This window comes from Pieris brassicae, chromosome 4 (genome assembly GCF_905147105.1).
Source record: "Pieris brassicae chromosome 4, ilPieBrab1.1, whole genome shotgun sequence".
Classification (NCBI taxonomy): domain Eukaryota; kingdom Metazoa; phylum Arthropoda; class Insecta; order Lepidoptera; family Pieridae; genus Pieris; species Pieris brassicae.
The window spans coordinates 20788173-20811461 of record NC_059668.1 but is presented as its reverse complement, the minus strand read 5'-3'; the positions used below and the strand labels follow the sequence as shown (position 1 = coordinate 20811461).

Here is a 23289-nt window from a genome sequence, read left to right as displayed (position 1 = left end):
GTTATTATAAAAAAACGCCTTTAAAGCAGTTAGTTTTGGTCAGGCTTGAGAATGGAATGAATAAAAAGCTTTCTGTAATATAACCTGGGAAACCCTCAAATCAACACATTAATTGACGAAGCAGTACTCATAAAAGCGTCGTTAAAATATTCATGGTTGACAGTATTTTATTGAAGAGTGGATTTCGTTTAGTTTCTCGTTCCACATCGCTGGTTAGGTGACCCGACGCCGAAAGATCATTTCGTCTCATTGAAGTAAATATTTAATTTTATACTCCAAAGGGATTTCAATAAACTCACAATAATTTACTTTTCCATACCTCACCATTTTCTTCATGTATATTTATAATTAGTTAATGAATAAATTACAAAATAAATAAAACGATACGGAGATGTACATATATGTTGGCGACACATGCTTTAATCAACCTGTAGATAACCGCAGCTTTACCTAAGATTTAAAAAAAAAGTTTTGCGCACAACCAGTCCGTATTTGTTAACGTTGACAAACTTATCGTTGACGGTTGAGTCAAATACCCTATCAAACGTCTAACAGACTTCTGAATTAGTACATAGTTTTTCTTCTTCTTCGGTATATCGGTATATCAACTCCTGGCTGATATAGCCAAGTCTATGGATATTAAATTATTTAAGATGCAATTCAATAAACACGAAAGTACAATAAGACTTCTATAATGAGGAAGAATAAATAAATATAAATTATTTATTTTTTTTTCTAATATAAAGTTATTTTCGGATATAAAAGTAATCTATTTATGTTTATCAATGTTTTTATTTATTACTGGCTATCATCGCGAGCTTCGTATCGCTCTAATATTATTTTGTTACTAAGCCTACCTTCAGCGGCGGATTTACTAGCACTCTGAGGCGACAAATTTGGAAACCGATAATTTTTTTTGCTACCTCATAGAAATCAAAAAGATTATAGAAGAAATAGAAGTATTTCTGAACCAATTCGACTTAGGGTCCTTCAAGAAAAGAGCGTACCAATTCTCAAAAGGTCGCCAACGCACTCGCGAGCCCTCTGCAATTGGGAGTGTTCATGGGCAGCGGCATCACTTGAGGCTAGCAGGTGAGCCCCGGCCCGATTGCCCCCTTTTCTTAAAAAAAATAAAGGCAAAGGCGGCAATAACTTCACAGCCTTCTTGAAAATATGTAGATGCGCCACTGCCTACCTTTTTTGTTCCCTTACCCGGAATAAAAACCTAAGTACTAAAATAACTTTTACTCCATAAAAACCTTCCTCAGAGTCCAAGGAATAAATTTAAAAAATCCTAGAAGTCCAGCCGTCTTCAAGATTTGCGCTTAGCAATATATTAATTAATATAGATAATATTTATTGCATTCATATAAACTAATCTTTGTTTATCAATATTCTTACCTCGCAGAACTTGAGAGCAAACATCACATGGCGTGATCTTCTTGTATGTGTATTCTTGGAAATTATGGGCCTCCGAGTCGACACCTCGCATCGCGTCGCGAGACGCACCATTTCTCCTACAATCATTTAAAAGTTACATTCTTCCCATTGGAATAAAATTCAAGCATTATTACGTCATATAGAGGTCATTTGTTGGAGCATTTTTTAGTGATTGGGTTTTGTAGTTGAGAATCTTTTGGCAAATGAATATTTTCTAAAGTAGTAAAAAAGTGTTTTTTAACGACTCTTAAAAACGTAAATAATTTTATCATCTGCTAAATGACTTTGTAATGTTTGAGTGCAATGTTCAATTACTAGCAGAAGTCGGGTCTAAAAGTCGCTTATTGGCCTTACCTAAACACAAATAATTTTCCACTAATACACAATACTTAATCATCTTCAACGAATGAAGACATATAGACCGTATTATTATTCAACTTCATTTTCAAAGATCTTATCCATAAACGTACAAGCCAGGTCCCTGAAGAATGTTTTATCACGTTTATTTACTCGCAAAGTAAAGCAATAGTGACAGGGACAAAACATTCAATAACTTTATGAATAAGCAATAAATTAATTACGTTTAATAATACATGTTTATTATTGTGTACATATCTATGTACTATCCAAGTCTATGTTATGTTTTTAAAAGGACAGACATCTACAAGTTCGAAACTGACAAATGGTACTCACTTGTCAGTTTCGAATTCACTAGATTCTATTCAAGCGTAAACCAATCCCTGGATATAGTCTAACTATATTTATAAATCTTAAATATAAACTCAAATGGCTATGTGCTGTCCTCATTTCACTCGTTTTTTTTAGTTGGTTTCAAGTTAGGGATCTCGCTGGTCTCAAGGGCCTTAACAGCTCAGCTCAGGCTGTTTTAGTGAGCGTAGCTCAGCCTGAATACAGCTCATCTCACTCATACTTTGCAAATTAATAAACGTGACACAACGTTGATTCAACTAAGGTCTGTCGATCGTTTTTGAAGTGAAAGATGACAGGTATAAGTTATCTGTCGAATAGTAATGTCAGATAGAACACAAACAGTTTATCATTCTATACTTTTCAGTCATTCACCGTTCAACGCGTTATCGATCGACAGCAAGGTCAAGTGTAATTATTTGAAATTAGAATTTTTTCGTAATTACGTATTCCTAAAAAGCCTACAGCAAGTTAAGTCACGGTTAAATCTTCAATTTATGTTCTTCTATGTTAATTCACTCATTTATAGGAGTATCTATTTTTCTAAATGAATAGATAAAGCAAATTGAGACGTTGAAGACTTAGCCGTTACTTATTTTTAACACATACACGTGTAAATATGTATTAAGTTTGGGTTAGAATGGGAGTGTGCTGATTCATGCGTGTGGCTAAAGCATTAGAAGAGTAGGCTTAGAATCGACTTAGCAATAGATATAGCTTTACTATAGGTACTAAAACCTCTAGGAACATATTTTTTTCAGAAATATATAATCTTTGCAGCCTAGTCACCATACTGATAAGTAAAATCTCACTTAAACATTGTAAATCACAAATTGTTATACAAATTTAAACTATTTAGGAACACTGACTTAATAATAAAGTTACATACTTAATGCACTTTATTATGAATTAATAATATTCATTCAAACAGAATTCGACTCAATATAAAACGTCCTGAACTGAAAATATTTTCCTAGAGATTTTCACCAAATTTTCCTAGATATAGGAATTCAAATTACAGGGTAACCTAGGGGACAAAGTTACCTCATCGCCATAACCGTAGACACCGCATGGTACATTTGATTTTTTCTTGATGCAAGAAGAAAAAAAAACATCAAAATGAACATGATATGATATTTTTCACCTGTGTCGTATTTAACTAGTACAACAATTTTTTTAGTGTCACAAGGAATGTGTTATAAAAATAGTTGTATTGAATAAAAGACATTAACGACACAGGTTTCTGGGTATTAAATTTAATATAAAGCTGTATATGTGTTATGACAACAACTTGATAAAATATTATATATTTTACTGGCATTTCCGTCTTCGCAAGAGTACGCATTTTACAACTATTAACAAAAAAAAAATCTTGAGCCATGGGGTTCAAGTGCACAGCCGCTAATTAAGGATTTAAGTAGCCGCCTGGTGGTTTCCTCACTTATCGGATAAATATCACAATATGGCGAGGAAATGCTCCCAGCATTAAGGTACACTACTCCACAGATAAATTGTCTATTTATCAATTCCTTATTATAGTTACTAAGTAGGTTTACAATAATGTAATTACTGTATATTTGTGTGTTTGGAAATAAATATAACTCAAGAATTATGTTGCATCATAATAGTGAAAGAATTTTTGATGTCCCTTTCAGTTAAGTTAACTTTAGTTGCTATTAACGATCTGTAAACACTTAGAAGTTCACTCTCTAACTAATTTTATAGATATATCCGGCACTTAATCACATGCAAGTTATGATTCGGTTAATTTTTTAGTAAACTTTGTAGTTAAGTATTTAAAACCTGGTCCTACGAAGCCGGAAACGAGCCCTTTGACAATGGGAGTGTCTATGGGCGGTATCAGGTACTCCGTACTCAAATATTATATTATTATTATAAAACAGGAGGCAACCCCTGTTCTATAAATATTTGAGTCCCTATGAACTAATGGATATGTACACACACAATTAACATATGTCTATACAGTAAAAAAAACATTGAGAGAAAACGTATTCGATTTATAAATTTGGATTTTTTGTCAGATCAAAAAATATACACAAAAAAACATATATAAAAATGACATAAACAAATCAGTGGCGCTGCAACCTTTTTAAACCCGGGCTTCAGAATTCTGTATCTGTTTCATGATTATTTGTCAATCTATAAGGCAAGGCTCGACACGACATACAGCTTCGAACTTTTGGATCCAACGCAAGCCGGTTTCTTCACGATAATAAACAGATCTTACGTCCCGTAGATAATGCAGCACCACTGGCTATCTCAAAGTAATTATAAATATTTGCCTATCAGTATAAATTCATGTAACATTATCCTGGTTTCGCGTTTCCCTATCGCTTCATAGAACTCAAAACAAAACTAATAGTATAAACAAATAAAGCTTTCCCTGCTTGCCCTTCGTTAACGTTTTCTACATTGTTTACAAAGAATGCTTGTCAACACTTATATATTCAGCGCATTGTTTTTAGTAAGATGCTGCTGGAAATCCAACATTTATAAATTCAAATGGATGGCCGTGAATTCTGATTTAAAATGTAAATAGCGCGTTAGATAACATCATTATTGTAGATGTTTAATTATTCATAACAAATCTTAATGTATTAAGGTCAGTCTGGAAATTTTTCATTCCTTGTTACAAAAGCTACTTCACGTTTAAGTACTGAGGGTAACTTAGTAGTGAACAATTGTAAATATATATCGGAGAAATCCTTTGTTGTCTTGTTCAGACTAGCGAAGGTCTATAAACATTCATAACAATGCAGATAACTTAATAATTCATAATACTGAAGTGTCGGATATAAATCAGCGTATATATATTTCGGTGACCAGTGTTGGCTTAGCCTAGCTTCAGCGTGCGTCTCAGATTTCTATACCTGTTGCATAATCATTTGTCAATCTAATAGGCATGTAGGTGACACGTGACCTGTGCTTGACACATGCCGTCGACTTTTTGGGTTTAATGCAAGCCGATTTCCTCACGATGTTTTCGTTCACCGTTCGAGTGAATGTTAAATGCGTACGTAGAAAGATAGTCTATTTTAGCACAGTCTAACTAACGATCTCATTGATGAGAGTTGCACGCTGAAGCCACTAAGGCTCTGTCCAGATGTCATTAGTTTCGTTATATTCTATCTTCGATTGTAAGTTATGTCAATGCATAATGTCAATCTCAATCAAGATATGGCTTAATATTTTCACAATACAAAAAAACAAACTGTTATTTTTATATTCCATACCCATGCATACACTCATACATTCACACATACCTAAGGTCTTATTACACTTAGTAGTAACACTAAAATCAATTTTTCTACCACGAAATAATTGTTATCTAGTAACCCACAACACAGGGGCTCCTCAGTGACGGGACTAGCGATGGATGAATTTTATCAATTCAATCAATATTTTGTCATGTCAAGTTTTTGTTATTATTATAAAATTACTTAACATTATTAGTTAATATTGGAATTAATTAGAAAGTGAACTATCGTAGCTTTTAGAAGCCGACAAAATGTGTTACTGTAATAATCTAATTACGCTCTTAAGCAAATTCTAATATTATCGAGTATTTTTATGTCACGAACGAAGAGGCTCGGTAAGTGACCGACCTGGTTTAAAATCGAATTATAAACTGTCAGCTTTTTCCTCTCTAAAACACCAGTTTACTGCCCCAGTTCAGTAACAAAATATGGGTTACAATATAGGCTTCGTAGCATTTTCGTAGCATCATCTACGAAATGTAGACAAGAGTAAATACCTCTTAGGCTTATTGTTAAGCCTACCGATTATGTATTTTCTATAAATTAAATTTATCACGCCATAACGTATTTATATAATAACAGTTGTAGGAATTGTGTACGACTATACAATCTGAAAAAGGCACTTAAAAACAGACGTTTTTATAAGAATCCAGAGAATTTCGCAAATACTGTAACTGTATTCATGCTTTAATTCATTCAAAAGATAATTGGTAATTTTTGATTATGACGAGATTATATCAACTACGTACTTTTATTTACTTAGCAGTGCCTGATCCCAAAATACAATCGTAACTTAAGACGTAATAGTAATACAAATAGTGAAATTAGTTGCGTTTATCCCATAATATATTCAAGGCAACATAATAAACATTCTACATATAATATTTCTCGACAAATTTGTGTTTAATGCACTTTTAAGTGGCATATAGTGCTTGCACAAACATTAGTTAACGTTAGGTGAACACGAAAGGTATTTATTAAAAAGGCATTTCTATGAGTTTTCACTGTAATAAAGCGATCAAACAGCACATAAACAAATGTATTTGTGTTCCACTTTAAAATACATATTTGGCGGTTAATATCGATACTTATATACTTTAAAGTGGCATATAATACTTGAACAAACATTAGTTAACGTTAGGTGAACACGAAAGGCTTTTCTTATGAGTTTTCACTGTAATAAAGCGATCAAACAGCACATAAACAAATGTATTTGTGTTCCAGTTTAAATTACATATTTTGAGGTTAATATCGATACACATACACATCAAAGTGGCAAATAATGCCTGCACAGACATAAGGTAATGTTAGGGAAACACGAAATAAATTTATAAAAAACGCATTTTGCATAATTTTTTCTAATAAAGCGATCAAACAAAACATCAAATGTATTGTTGTTTCACGTTAAAATATATATTTTGACGTTACTATCGATGTTACCCATGACAGCCACAATGGAACCGGATGGAGGAAGTCCATGTCCAACGGTGGACAAACCAAAACCTGACAATGCAAGCAATGGTGGTTTCTTAATGTTACATTGTATTTTACCTAACGTTAAAAGTATTTCTTTAGCATCAATGAAACTTCAATGTTCATAATTAAGTTTTGGTAATAAAGGCTAATATTATTATTATCGATATATATCAACTTATATGCAGAATATAAATCAGGAGTACTTTAAAAGATTCGAAACATACTAAAGTCAAAGTCAAAAATCATTTATTCATGTAGATAAAATAAATATACATTAAATGCCTCTAGTTTCATTTACTGCCAGTTCTCAAATCAAGGGCGTAGAACGGTAGAGAAGAACTGGCAATAAACCCTCCGCCACTCATTTTAATCGCCAAGTTTTTTTTGTATTACACAATGTTTGTAAGGAGCTGCATCACACCATGTTCCACATGACATCAGCAGGAGGCATGGTGAAATAGGAGCACGCACTTACATTCTCGTGGGACAACACGCATATACATCGTCAAAAATAACTTACGTCACCGCATACACGATTTCAAGTACGACCATGCTACTCACGCATGGTCAGCCATCGGCCCCCTCGCCATATTTTAGGGAGAGAGACAACCCGACGCATGGACGACTACGTGTTGGGTGAGGAAAATTTAGCAATTCAAACAATTGTATTGCAAGAGTTATATATATGAGATCCAAGAGAATTTAGTGGAAAATTATAGAAAACTTTACACAATTATTAAAAAGATATACCATAGGTTGGACATAATGTAACTATTTGAATATATTGTTTGATCAGGTGGAAATACATTACCATTTTATTTACATACAATTCAGACTTGATATATTTATTGAAGCATATAATTTTCATACTGCGTGGGCTAGACGAACGCGTTATGCAGACTCACTTATTCGTCTCCATTTTGTCGATATAATTTTAAAATTGAAATGAAATCTGGTATTACGTGTGATCAAAATTATATTTAAATTAAAAGTCATAAGATATTACCACAAATAAAGTGCGGGTAACATGTAGACCATAATTGATGGCTTTGTGCAGTTTCGGAGGCCGCGTAACAATCAATCTAGTTCAATCAGGGTATGTGGTTTACGTGAAACACTCACGGCCTTTAACAGAATAAACATAATTCCTAGAATAAACTCGACATTTGCAATATATTGCTCAAAGTTTGAATTTCTGCAATTAACTTGTTCAAACGTATATAAAATGTTATATTACCCGAGTTATGTAACCTAACATTAGGTAAGTTACATATATATATGTCAGGGAATGCTGCTATTATCAGGAAATGTTTTATTCGAGGCAATTGACCGTTGATTGCTATTTTTGCTTTAGTTAATAATTGAGATACCTTCTATTTCTTAAGAATCTTAGTTTAATTTGATTCGATTTGTTTTGTTATTATTTAATAGTTTCAATATTAAGAATCATTACTTTTTTAAATTAAGTATTCAGTAGAGCATTGTTGTGATGAGACGTTGGACCGAGTTGAGTCTATGTGATTTGTGATTGAGTAGGTTGTGAAGTAAAGTGAGATCGGTGCCTCGGTTATTTGTGATATTAAAAGGAATCCATCTAAATAAAATACTGTACGATAACTATTCGTGTCTTTTGTACTCTCACTTTACCCAGAACGCACACTAAACCAGCTAATGACGATTTCCATAACAATGGAGATGATATCTCTCCGACATATATTTTAAAGCAAACCAAATGTCAGCCATCATAGAACACTTGTAGCCAATCAATTGTTTTTATACACTCAAATTGTAATATAACATTCTCTTTTCCGATAATGTCCAATAGGTCGACTACACTTATATTTTTTGTATGTAAAAGAAGTATCACTAAGATTTAAGATAAGACAAGTTTTTTGTTAGTCTGACGTCCAAACCCTAATTTTATGTTAGTTATTAACGATTAAAGCCGGCTGACACTTAGCTTCAAACAAAAAAAAAGATTCATTAGAAAATCATTCCAACAGCTACCGAACTTAATTTGTTTACTTTCTTCCAATAAGGTTGTATGGACAATTAATTGACGTTTGCCTATTAGTGTTAGATCAATGTTTCATCATTCTGTATGCTTTAGTTATAGTGGTGTGAAGTTTAAACAGAAATTTTGTTATTTATACCTATTATAGTGTGTCCATACATACTACAAACTTTATGACTTTCGGTACGTCTTCATTTACATTTATAATAATTGTGTAACCCTTTCCTACTAAATTGTTTTGAACGTTATTGCAATACAATCCGGCTTTTTGAATTCCTATCACCCGTAGTATATTTCGATTTTTTCATAGTACTCTTGATAGATATTCTGCATATGTATCACCGTACTTAATATATATTATAGTTCATGTCATAACCTATTTAGTAGTTCTATCCGCATATAAAATTTTAGCAATAAATAGTGTTGGCTAATAACATTCCAGTTCCTTTTTTGTCTGTGTGAGCAATTATGATTCAAACGAATGAACTCTGGGCTGAGAATCGCAAAACTTAACTAGCTTAGTAAGCTAGTAGCTAATGTATAACTTTTTATTTTATGGCTAATTAAATTGATTTCTTAAAAGACATCAACACAACAACAACGTTATATAAAAACACTTACTATTTTAAATCAATTATGAAAACTCTTTCAAATAGATGTAGAAAGGAAATAAAACATTTGAATGAAAATGTCATTGCCGGCATCTGGCAAAGTGTTTGCAGGATGCAATCAATTGATCCGTTGAGAGAAATTGTTTCGTCGTTTTACTCAACTATATATACCGATTTTGAAAAGTTTTGGTTATTAATTGATAGCTATATATTAACCTTTAATAGTGCGTTAATAGCACATGTTATGACACAAATTCTGGAGTTGATAGTTTTGATTTCGTGGATACAGAAGGCTCCACTCGAAGACATTATACATTTATTCGTTTATTTATTAACACTTCGTTACATTACAATATATACAAAAAAATGAACATTGTTAAATCAAAAGGAGGCCAACTGGCGGCCTTATCGCTTTCGAGCGATATCTTCCAGGCAACCACATTTTTAGATGAAGGAAAATATTTTTATCTAATTAAAAACTACGGCAATGTAAAGTTTTTACTTAACAGTGATTTAAAAATAAAACATATTCTACACGTTTAATGATGTTAGACATAGTCGCGTAGTTTAAGAATTTTAAATTAAACGTTAAACTGTAGAAATACGATATTTTATTTCACGATAACTTTTTTGGAGGTTGTTTCAAAATTTGCTTTTACGTTACTTAAATTCGTAAATTTACATACTTTTAGAAGTATATATTTTGTGTTGTTATGATAAAGCGCAGTTATATTATAACGAATCTTATGAAAAGCTTTTACAGTATAAAATTAAAAAGAAAATTATTTTTATACGTTGTTGAGAAAAAACTTTTCATCCGTGTATGTACTTGTTATATAAAAGGCACTTGTTTGACGAATGAAAACCTGCGTAGCACTTTTGTAGACAGTACTCATTATTGTATAAAAGTCTTGTTAAAGACGCAAATCATAAAACATATATACTACTACTATATAGGATATTATAAGCCTTGTCCAATCGCCAATAAAACATACCAACGCATTATTTAAATATACTACTACTATTAATTGTCTATTAATTACTGTAATTCATTACCAATTAAGTTAAAAGCCTATAATAATTTATGAAATTGTTGTCATTGTCGTGTCCTAAAGTGTGGTTATGCAAATACGAATTTGAATCAACACAAACAATTTGTTTTAAAATTGCCAATTGCCAGTTAAAATATAAATAAAATATTGCCAGTTAGTGCCATATATTTATTTTGGTCTTTCAAAGACTATATTAAAATTGTTTGTTTTACAACAGTAATGTAATGTTAGCCTTAATTTTCTTTTAGGAAAAATTAATTATTGACGTGTTCCTTTTGGTATGGGACACGAACCAAACAAATAAATTTAGTTTTATCTAATAACTTTAAAGTATTTTCTTGTAAAAATCAATTAATTAATGTAGTCTGAAATATTATTTAATAAATATATTATAAAGATAAGAATGGTATATGAACGAACGAGTTCTTACTTATCTGGGGCGGCATGTGGCGGCGGTGCGCTGGGAGGCTTCAAACTCCTAAAAGCCTTAAGCCACTTGTTTTTCATACTTCCGGCTGATGAAGACGATAGCTTGCGGTCTACTGTGCTGCTGTCAGCTTTAGCTGCAAACAGCTCTCTCTGGAAATAAGAGGATTAGAGTTATTACTAAGATACATGTTAAGTTTGGGTTATTTATGCTAGGTTGCGGGTTAGATATCTGAAGATAATAATTCCGTGGATTTACTAGTTATTTACTGAATCATATAGTGTTGGTCACGTTTATGTAATGATAATCAAGCTCTTCAATTTTTCTCTAGAACTCAATTATGTATCGTGATTGCAGCTTTCGTAACAAACGTTTTCCGAAAGAAAATCCGACTACCACGAAAAAGCCTACTGAAAAGTGGTTATCTCATAGAAAAATAATTTTCAAAATCGGTTCGGTAGATCCAAAGATTACCCACAACAACAAAGACATCATCGTAAATTTTTTTGAGTAGTATACCGAAATATACTCAAACTAGAAATCATGACATTACAATGCACATCAAAAATACTCTTTTTATACAACAAACACATGTATGAGAAGCACAAATTATGGTTCTCAGAAAATTTCTCACCTAACATATTGTACCTGTCAATTTGACATGTACTATACATATATGTATATGTAGTACATAGCATATATGTATATGTAGTACATAGCATATATGTATATGTAGTACATAGCATATATGTATATGTAGTGCATAGCATATATGTATATGTAGTACATAGCATATATGCTATATCTAAAATTCTCAGTGCTTGGCGTTTCCTTGGGGGAATAAAAACAGTACCCATTGAATGGGGCTTCGTAGTTCTAGAAATACTTACAGTGAGAAATACAAATCTTGTCTTACGACACCTTGTAAAAAGATTTGTTCATTATATAATACGTGCACGATTCATGATCACGAGCGTCCTCTAATCTTGTTACAGGCTAAGATCCGACTATAAAATACAGAATCCATAGAAAAAGTGTATGTTTTTAATTGAGTGATTTATCTTAGAGACACAATAAATGGGGGACAGACGACACGTTATGTTGTTTTCATTCTTAGTAATCTTTATCTAATGTTATTTTATATATATTTTTTTAATTGTACGAAACTGTTGAAACACTATGTTCAATAAATTTCAACGTAAAGCCAAAACAGATAGTAATACGTCAAATCGATCAATTATGAATGAAAGTCATTCAAAAACAATTGATGTTGTACATTTATTGATAATTCTACGGCTACTCTACGGCATATATAGTAGTGGGATGTAGGTTGGATACAATTAAAAATCCAAAGTGCACAATATAGAAAGAAAGTTTATTGTACATAGTACACGTCACAGAAGTATAAGCAAGAAGGAGTAAAAAGTTCAGTAGAAGAAATAGCACATACAAAAGAAATAAACTTGGCGCAAGCTAATAATTATCAACATTTAAAACTATCAATATCGGAGTGCGAAAACGGTCTGGTCGCCGCGGGAGAAATACGCAATCTTGGACGCTGCATCAGTGACTATATCACAGAAACCAGAAGCGTTCGAATATTGGCTTTATCGAAATATGCTTATCTAGTACAGACTGCATACGACATACAACCGTGCTGGGCAGAATGCAGAGGAACCAAGAAATTTTGTGGGTAATGAAAAGAAAACTTGAATATTTCGGACACGTCTTACGTAACACCAAAAAATACTAGCTCCGTTAACTAATAATGCATGGCAAAGTGGCAAGTAGACGGAGACCTGAACGCAACCGCAAGTCTTGGTTAAAGCATCTTAATGCATCAAGTCACTGTTCAGAAGCGCGGTATCCAAATTAAAGTAGTCATCGGTCGAAAGGAAATGGCACTATAAGAAGAAGAATTGGTTATTAACGTAACGTTAATTGCTATTTATTAATGCAGTAACGAAGATTCATGAGTGAATGAGCGCTAGTCACAAGTCAAGCGTTGTAATCGGTTACTGGCAAGTAGATTTGGAGTTCCATTTTTAAATTTAGAGGTAGAAGTGATTGAAGTGAAAGATGATAAGTACTTCTCATGATGCTTTTCTTTACGATATTGGTAAATAAGTTTTTGAATCACAATTTTGTCTCGTATCTTTTTTATATATTGTACTTACTTAAAAACAAGTTTGAAGAAATCATATTTCAAAGTGTTTTATCGCGATTACATAAAAACGGAAAAGTTGACGTAGACATTCCATTGATGGACAGCCTGGCTTCAAACCAGGCTCTCTGAGGCTACACTGCTGCTAGAACTTAATGAAATACCACAATGAATGAGATAAGATTGTGTGTATTGCAGTTGAAGTCGTTATCAATGTAAGGAATTTGAAGCTAGCAATGTTCAATGCTCTTTTGACGTCTGACAGATGCCGTTAAAACTTTAACTAGTTCCACTTGAAAGCTCCGCTTCAAAAGCTCTATCTTTTATATAATAATTATCAATTCTTGGATATTGTCACGATTCAATACTTCTTGTAACTCATTAATAAGTCGTGCTCTGTTCGGTTTAAATTGGAAACATCTAACAAATCTTAAAATATCTAACTTACAGTTTTTTGTCAAAAACAATCGTTTATAGAACAGTGGCCAAAAGGAGAATACGACTTAACATCTGGTGAAAAAGGCTCACCCGATTATAAGTAATACCGTCGCCCATGGACACTCCGTGCCAGAAAGGTCGCGAATGCGATGCCGGCTTTTTAGCGGCAAAAACTGTATAACGGCACGGGTAGAATTTTGTATTCTACCGCGACCTCCGATGTATAAACAGATGCAGGTATTAATCCGAACAACTCTGAACAAATTCCTTGAGGTTCACTCACCATACAAAATGCGAGTGCCTGCTCATTTTGCTGAAGCCCTAAAGCATGGCACTCCCACTACGATGGTTATTGACTGATTACACTCGTGAAATAACCTGTCACGGGTAATTTCACAAGTGAGCGATGGGGTCGTCACGTCTCGACGCCATGGCAAAAAAGTTAATACAGATATAGTAAATTTTAAATAAAAAAAAGAGTGTGCGTACAAAGTACACATGTCAGAAGTGAAACTTCTTTGCAAATTAATTATTACTAAGGTAAAAGCCCCAATAGATAATCATGGACTAGTATATGATCACTCTATATATTTGTGTATCTATATTCACAATGTTTACACACTGTATACGTGCTAATGATAATATAAATAAATAAAAATCTGCGTTCACTGCACAAGACGTTATGCGACAAAATTGCCATCTAAAGTTCTAATATGTAACTACAAAACGAATACATAAACCAATAAATTATTTTTCTCGATCTCCCTTTCTCACTCTCTCAATCGGTCTCAATCGCTGCAACGCAAAACATCTTCGAGACATTACGTATACGTGACGATATCCGTAAAATTTTCACCCTCATGCGCCTAAAGAAGTTGAGTTTCACTTCAAAAACGCCGATAGTATCAAATACTAATTATTAGTTTGATATGTAAACAATAACTTATAGTGCATTATTTAAAGGCCTCAACATTTAACACTTAATTGAAATTATAATACAAGACCGTTTTTGTCTGAAGTATTTAGGTCATAAAATGATCTTTAGGTATCAAAGATAATAACTTTGGCATGACGATCTTTATTAGCAACTTAGTCGTTTAAACGTTAAAAGCATTGTCAAATTTGATAATTACTTGCGTAAAGTAAAGCGGGTTTGGTTACGCTTACAAAAGACAAGATGACTGGACATTTAAAGTTTGAACAATTAGGTCAGTTCTGTATGGAACTTAAATCATCATTAAAACTGATATTCGTGGAACTACTGAAGTGAATTTGAAAAATGTTAAAGCAATGTTATTTACTAATATTTTGTCTACAAACAAATGTGTCGAGGACGATAACTTCTATAACAACTAACTGAAAAAAAACTATAATTTATTGAATATATTTTTGCGATTTGAAACAATGTTAATTTTATACAAAAACAGATTTAACTTAACATTAAATATATACAATTTAAGTCTCAAAACTAAAAAGCTTATCACATGAAAAACCCAATGTCAGAGAAGAAAATATCACACTTCTTCGAAGGATCTTCCGTGATTTGTATGCGTTATCAGAACTTTTGGGATAAATTTCTTTTTACATGATCATGAATGATCAACTGTAACAGAGTAATATTCTTGCATATAGCATTAGATTAGTATTAGAAATTACTACGAAGATTTGTACTTGTTTTTTGTAAAGTTTATGTTTACACCGTAATTGGCCATGTATTTTAGAAAATATAGATTGTAACTTATAGCGTAAATGCATTGTATCTGTGTGTAAGTTATATATGTAGTGTGCCTTATATCCGAGTATAAACATATACATTTGTAATGGATAAAGGATAAAACCGTTCACAAATATAGTGTTCCTTACAAACGTTGTGTAATACAAAAAAAAACTTGGCGATTAAAACGCCCTTAATTTGAGAACGGGCAGTAAATAATTAGAGGCATTTAATGTATATTTATTTTTATTGACGTTCACAAGTGTACATTGTGTTACCTATATGAATAAATGATATTTGACTTTGTTACATTATCAGCAAGCTTTATAGGCTATATATCACAAGGGTTTGATGAATAAGATTGGATTAATTAAATGTTGAAAAACATGATTTTCGTTTTTGAGAGCTTGCCTTAGTCTGGTTGAACGCGCTATTGCGAGATCGATCTCACGATAAATGAATTCGCTTTGCTCTACGACTGACAACTCGAGCACAATTAGTTATTATTATATAATTAATAAAAAGAAAAATGTAATAAAATATATACAATTAATTACATAATATACACAATATCCTGTGGATACCCTCTGCGAACATACTCGTATAAGGATGTCGATTGTGTCGGAGGCAGCATTCAGTAGGCGCAACGTTTTTAATAACGGGGATCTCTAAAACAGACTAGTTCTGGCCCTTGGTATTAAACAAGCCTGGCCTTCGCCGTCTCACAGGTACAAAGAACAGAACCCTAACCACGTCCCGCAAGACTTCAAGCATATAGTAAGCCAACTTACAATTGTTATGGTAGACTGTACATTTAAAGAAAAACACTTTTTGAACGGATTAAAGCTATGTATTATTATTAAAAACTTATAATTATATACATAATTCTAACGTTTCAAGTGCTTTTCAGCGTACGTGGTCACGGTGACAATAATAATACATAGCTTAAATCCGTTCAAAAAGTGTCTTTCTTAATGTGTAAAAGCTATTTTAACAAAAGACAATACTAGACTGTACATTACTCAGCTAATAATGCTCATTGCCATACAAAAAGTTAATCCAATTTTACGTAAAACTCGCAATTATAGTACAAAAGTAATAATTAAATGTGAGTGAGTTCTAACATGGTTTTTATGAGAATGTAACTCACCTTTGTTAGGTAATTAGGTAATAAGGTTAAAATGAGTTAAATACTGCTTTACACGCAACTGACAGTACTATGCACCTATCCCTGTGTTAAGTGTACATTGATTTAATAATTAAATATGAATGAAATATACAAGGTAACAACGGTACTACAGCTTATGATAGATATTTTCTTAATAGGCAAATAAACAGCCTTTACACGCCGTGGATTAGTCTTTTAGACGTGTCACCTTACAATGTTTTTCCGTCACCCCGCGAGAAAGTATCAAATAACAATCCTTTTAGTAATAAGCATTATTCGTGTCTAGTGTCTAGGGATATACATGTTTAGGTGTTGTATATGTTGTTAGGTTAGTTAAGGTGTGTGTAGGAAATTAAACAATCGGTAGCTAATATTTTATTGCGCGCGACGACTACCGACGCTACACACTGTCGGAATAAAAAATGTGTGATGTACATCAATCCCTACAATAATGCCTTACGAGAAACAATATAAATACAATTAACGTAAAAATATTATTAAATATATTCAGATAATACAAATTATATAAACAAAAGAATTCCAGTACTTTTTTTGTATAAAACGGCCTTAATTTGTGCTTTAACCCTACTTCTATCAATACTGGTACGTTAAAGATCATGTTAATGAACGTGATATCATAGATGTCGTTAGGATGAAGAATGAATTATTTTTTTCGAGATTTTCAAAGATTTTATATTACATTTGTTTAATATTATAGAGCTGGAGAGTTTGTTGGTTTAAGCGCAAATCTCAGTGGCTTGGTTCAAATCTCAACTAGATGGAATTTCTTAAACAAACGAAACTTTATGTTTAAGCAATTTTTTAGTATCCAGACTTCACAATGACCCAAAATTATACTTAGCGTTCATTTACCTCGCGTTAAATTAATATACAAAACTGTATCCGTGAATAATTAACTTAGTGAATTTAAATCAGAACAACCTATTTCTTGGTGTTGCGTGACGGTTCACAGCTTGGAATTTATTTTTTGACATATGTCACAGATAAGTTATCGAACTATTTATAATCTACGATACTCACGCATTCTGCATTTTTTAAGTTAGGTCATTTTATAGGTTTTAAGCGGGCGGCGAACCAAAATGTTGGCTGATAAAATGTTAAAATAAAATTGTCCTATAAAAAAAATAAAAGGAGTATTAAGAATAGCCATAGCGCAAAATCACCTGCATCATGAATAATTTGTATTGTTTTTTCCCTTTTGTAAATGTTTGAATCTTTTTTGTAAATATTATTTATTCCATCTTTGGCGATATTTTTAGTAATTTTTGTTAGCTGTAGGTTTACAAAATAAATAAATATAGAATAATTAAATATCAAAGTAGACCAAATATGTGACATGTGTTGTTATTATTATCTGAAATAAATAATTATATATTTATGTTACTAGTATTGATAGGGATGACAAGTAGAGTCAGCCCTAACATTTCGTATCAAAGTCTATGGATGGATATGCTGGAATAGACGGGCTATGGATGAATCTATGGATTCTTTCTATACGCGCGATAAACACTTGCGTATGAGGCGAAACCGTACCTTCTTATAAATTTAAAACGATTAAATTGAAACACCAAGACTTCAAAGTTGCAGTGCCAATTAGTTAAACCATATTCCAATGCATAAAAAAATAATATCTTTTATCATTATGAGTTTGACTATAACTTAATTCATATAGGTAACACTTATGAACCGTCAACAGAAAAGATGTTAAATTGGTTCTAAATTTACATTTACTACCAGTTCGCCAGTTAAGGGTGTAAGAGAGGGCCAGAAGAACTGGCAAGAAACTCTTTGCCACTCTTTTTAATCGCCAAGTATTGAGTCACACAAATTGTTTGAACTGGAACAATTATCCTTCTTGCAATTATCCTTCATGGAATTATCCTTCATGCTTTACAATACTTATAATAGTTATTATACGTGTAAAATTAAAATGACATCTGTATGTCTATTTTTATATGGCTGATTATCTATAATTAATCGATCTAAATGTACTACTTTCTTTATATATTCTTTATATGTAAATAAATGATTTATTTATTTATAGTAATGTAAGGTTTGCACGTTTAGCCCTAGAGTTACCAGCATTGTAAATTTCATCCATCTATACTAATGTTTAATTATTGCTTCTGTCACGGTGCGCTAAGAAAAGACGGTCGTAAAGCATTTCATTACTGAAAAACCTCTACCTTTTTTAATGTACACAACGGATGCCGTAAGTAAAAGCTATCTTACAAGGGCTTTTATGGTACACACTTTCAAATACACATTCAAGTTTTTATTTAAATGGATATTTTTCCTATTTAATGAAAGAGAAGATAAGTGATGTTGACAAAATTAGATTTAGTTGCTCTACTGTGTCCACAATATGGAAAAATAAGAAAAATTCTTCAAGCTGTGGGCGAGGGGAAATCTTCCAAAAAGTTAAAGAAACCTGAATACGAATGTTTGACGTAATTCTAACATAATTTTTTTCTTTTTCTAATTCTCATTTTTCTTCTCTCCATTTAATGACAATTGTCTATAAGTCCCTTCATCGTTGTTATATAGAGTTAACACTGTATATTAAATTGCATATTTACCCACTTGATGTCGTGTGTTCTATGTATGTGTTAGTGTTTTTAAACTAAATAATTGCGAGTTGAAATTGTGCTTGTGTACTAAGTAAGTTGTGTGTAAGTTGTAGGATGCGATCAAAACTTGTTTTCTGCAACACCGAAAGTTTTAAGCCACACTTAATAGCATTTTAACCCACCACCGCTCACGACTTAGGCCCGTGTTATAACCGAAATTTAAGTTTCTTAGTTTAACCATTGGAGCTGTTAAAGGCCTAAAGTTTGATAATTAGTAATATAGTCGGTTTAAATTTTTCAAATAATTTCGGAATTAATTTTAAAATTATCAGTAACATTAATCTGTCATATACGTCTGATTAAGATCTTTCCGAATTATCTGTTGAAATGTATTAAAACACACACGCCCCGTCATCTCCACATGATGCGTTCGATAAAAATAAATATTATACTCATCAGAATATTAAGGTATATCAATCATATTTCCAAGCAGGTGCTTGGTTAGTGGTGGCCGTAACAGGCAAACCTGGCGCCGTACAGAGCAATGCAAAGAGAGCCGGTAAGAAACACGATGCTTAAGAGCGAACGCAAAGAAGACTCACTGTGGACGCCCTTTGCCCATCTAGGGGTTGTAGGACAATTCGTCAAGTAGGTAAATACCAAAATTAGTACCTAATGTCTGTTCAATAAGTTTTATTTATATTTTATTTAATAGAACATATAATATATACGCCTATTGGTTAGTATGAATCATCACAATTTGATTGCTTATTCCATGAAAAACCTTATTAGTGAGTTATTCTATACATCGGTGACAAAATAAAATTTTGTTAAATAAATACTGTCGAAATTCGTTTTACGATTTCTTGTTAATACAAAATTGGTAACGTGGATGGGATGAGAATCCATGCGTGCGTTTGAACTAAAATCAAATTTTTGTTGCAATTATAAAGTAGGTACATCTACTACTTTTTTTATTACAGTTGTATTAAAGTTCACAAAAAAGAGTGTGACATTACATGAATTACAATCTAGCCTATACAATAATTATGGCTAATAAGTAATATTACGTTGGCTTAATTTTCTACAATACTAGTGAACTAAACTAAGGTAATGTTCATTAACAGTCTTAGTGTTCTATAATGTTTTGACTCTATGTTCATGTGTCCGAGCACTACACATCTACTATCAACAAAAATCCCACAAAATCTAGTCCACCTAAATTATTTATTATTACTTATAGTAGTTTTAGTAACAATTACCTACTCTTATATACTTTTACATACAAATCTTCCAAGACTTTTTTACTTACACTGTTAATTTTTAATATTATTGCTTTCTTTTTCTTTTTTTGTCACACGTCACAATAAGCCAGGGCCAGTTACTACTACAAAACGCACACATGACACACTCAAAATTTACCTTAATCCTTTTTTTTCTTCACATATTCTTTTATTATTATAATTTAGTGTGTTTCGTTAGTAACTAATGTTATGTCTATGTATCTGTTTGATATAAATTAATGTATGGTTTTATAACACAGCAGCTTTGGCCTAGTGGTTTCAGCGTGAGGGCTAGAGTCTCATTCCTAAGGTCGTTTTGATCCCCGGCTGTGCACCAATGGAATTTCTTTTGTGCAAATTTAGCATTCGCTTGAACCGTGAGGAAACCGGCTTGCTTTAGAATCAAAAAATTTAAGTTGTCTCAGGCACAGGAGGCTGATCATCTACTGCTATTAGCTTGACAAATGATCATAAAACAGATAAAAATCTAAAAAGGTTAAACTCAATTGTTATTGAATCATCACATATATTTATTGTCAAAGTAGAATATCTTTTATTCGCCAACGAAAAGCCGAACTTGTATACATAATGCAGGGCGAGCCTGGTATCTGTTAGGTAGGTGTAGGTCCTTATTTATGTAAAGCGTGTGGGAAGAAAGCTCGGTATTGCGTAGGTTTTGCTGCACATGATCGATTTTAAAATATTCACATGGACAATCAGCTGATATTTATAGATGCCATATAATCTACATATCATGTAATATGCAATTATGCAAAAATAATGCGAAAACCATTACCGCTAGGTAACAAAGCGTTATGTTGACTAAATTGAGAGTATTTTTTCATTTGTTTTAAATCTATCTCTTCAACTTCAGTTGGTAGATACGTAATCTGAAAACAAACCTATATACAGCGCTACTGAAAATTGATTGGTACGTCATTAAATTAAGGGAATCGCTTTTGTACATAGGTGACCTTTTTCGAGAGGTTTGTTGAGTGTTTACCGAGCTGTCAGTTGCGGAATTATTGCAGGAGTCCGCGTGAAAGAAAATAATAACGTTAAAAGTACTAAACACTTTTAAAATTCGTAATTATTTAAAAGTTATTGTCTATTTAGTATTTTATTCCTTGTTTAAAATAAGTATATTAATAGTGTAATAAGAAATGCTTCCCTTGTAGCTTTAGACCATAAAAATGGATCGGTAAGAAAATTCTTAATCGTATTTGCATAAATATAGAACATGTACAAGGAAGTAGATTGAGCACATTTTCCATATCCAGCAACACAGACTTTTTCGGGTCATAATAGTGGACGAAATTGCGCAAATATCCACCAGTAAAAACTCGGTGAAAGATGATACGGAACATGCGAGAGCGGACGGGAGATGGTCTCACTGACTACAATAATTGCTTGGGCCAAGACCAAGGGCACATTTTGGATAGTAATGAGTGGCACCACAAGAAGTTTTACGCATCACATCCTTAGATAATAAGCGGAATTCTCCACATGAAAACACCCAACTGTTTAAGTATTTTAATTCAATGTCATAAGGACTGAATTGTATCTAGACTTGGAGATATTATCAAGTCTATCCTGGCTGAATTCGTAAACATGTTCAATGCCGGACAACTTAATTGCTAAAAGATAAGGTCAACAAGCGTGTCAAGAACAAATAAAAGTAGGGCCATAAAGCCTTCTTATCTATGGCAACCGGACGAAAGCGAAATGGGTTATCTACAAATTTTTTTGATCGTGAATACCTTTTTATTTTCATGATTTCATAGTAAGTTAAGTGGGTGTTGAACTATTTTAGACGAACGACTTAAAACCCGATCTGTCTTAAAAAAGCGACGAGTTAGCTTGAATATATTTATAAAATTAGTCAAAGTAAAACACTGCGAAATATGAGCGGTGCGTCATGGTTAACACGAAATGCTTAAGTCCATAAATATTTGGGAATTGCCACTGTCGAGGAAGACATTAAAAGATCAACCGTACGATACAAAAGGAGAATTCAGCAACACGTCAACCCCCTAGCTTCGGGCCTCTTGGAAACGACGGACTATGTGTAAAATTATTTAGATTTGCGTTTGCTAATTGCTATCATTTAATAAAATCTGATAAAAGCCAAAGGGCTGATTGCAGATGGTAAAAAAAATTAGTCCCTATGGAGCAAATAAAGTTTAGTTATATTGCGATTAGATCGACATCCATACATGCGTTATAGTTAAGAGACAAGTCCTGCTATAATACAGTATTTATAAAAAAAACAGTAATGACAAGATTTATTTAAATTACTTGTAGCAGATTGACTGCTTCATTTCTGTGAGATTCTAAGCGAAATCTTTTTAAAACATAGATTATGTTTTTTTGGCAAAATTGACTTTCAAGAATTTAAAAGCATTCCTAATTAATTAATTACATTTCCAGGAGAGTCGATACCCGAATTGCCAGCTTTACGTTTTTATGTGATACTAAAATAGATAGGTCTAATGTCTTGATACCGATACAATAATTTGAAATCTTTATTTGAACATCAAAATAACGTTATGCGACATTCGTAATGATTTCATTGCGTGCGTGTCTTTAGTATCTTTATCAAAATGATAAAGATTTATAATAATATAGAATCGAAAACATTCAACTAAGTCTTTCAACTAGATGATTTGTTATTCGGTCTTTACGAAAAGCTTTCATTCGAATTGTTTGTCAACAAATTTATACAAATATATCTTTAACTATGGAAGCTTATATAAAAAACGGTTAGTTATCTTACAAATAATCAATAAATTATGGGTCTTTCAAAAAGAGCGTACCAATTTTTTACATCCGGCCAAACCTTCGTGAGCCTTCTAGTATGCCTGTTCTGGTAGAACAGACTATTGCAACTGGCGCATTATGAGTTTAAACATAAAAATATGATTA

General features: G+C 32.4%; 1 protein-coding gene across 5 annotated transcripts in view; it reads right to left on the bottom strand.

The window, feature by feature from the left end:
• The window catches only part of LOC123709075, a 159979-nt gene that overhangs the window by 18639 nt on the left and 118051 nt on the right, over nt 1-23289 (bottom strand). For all 5 annotated transcript variants that reach the window (XM_045660180.1, XM_045660181.1, XM_045660183.1 and 2 more), the window contains exons 12-13: nt 11010-11158; nt 1402-1517 (exon numbers count right to left, since the gene is read on the bottom strand). In XM_045660180.1, coding sequence (XP_045516136.1) covers nt 1402-1517; nt 11010-11158 — 265 coding nt within the window. The remainder of the gene's footprint in view (nt 1-1401; nt 1518-11009; nt 11159-23289) is intronic.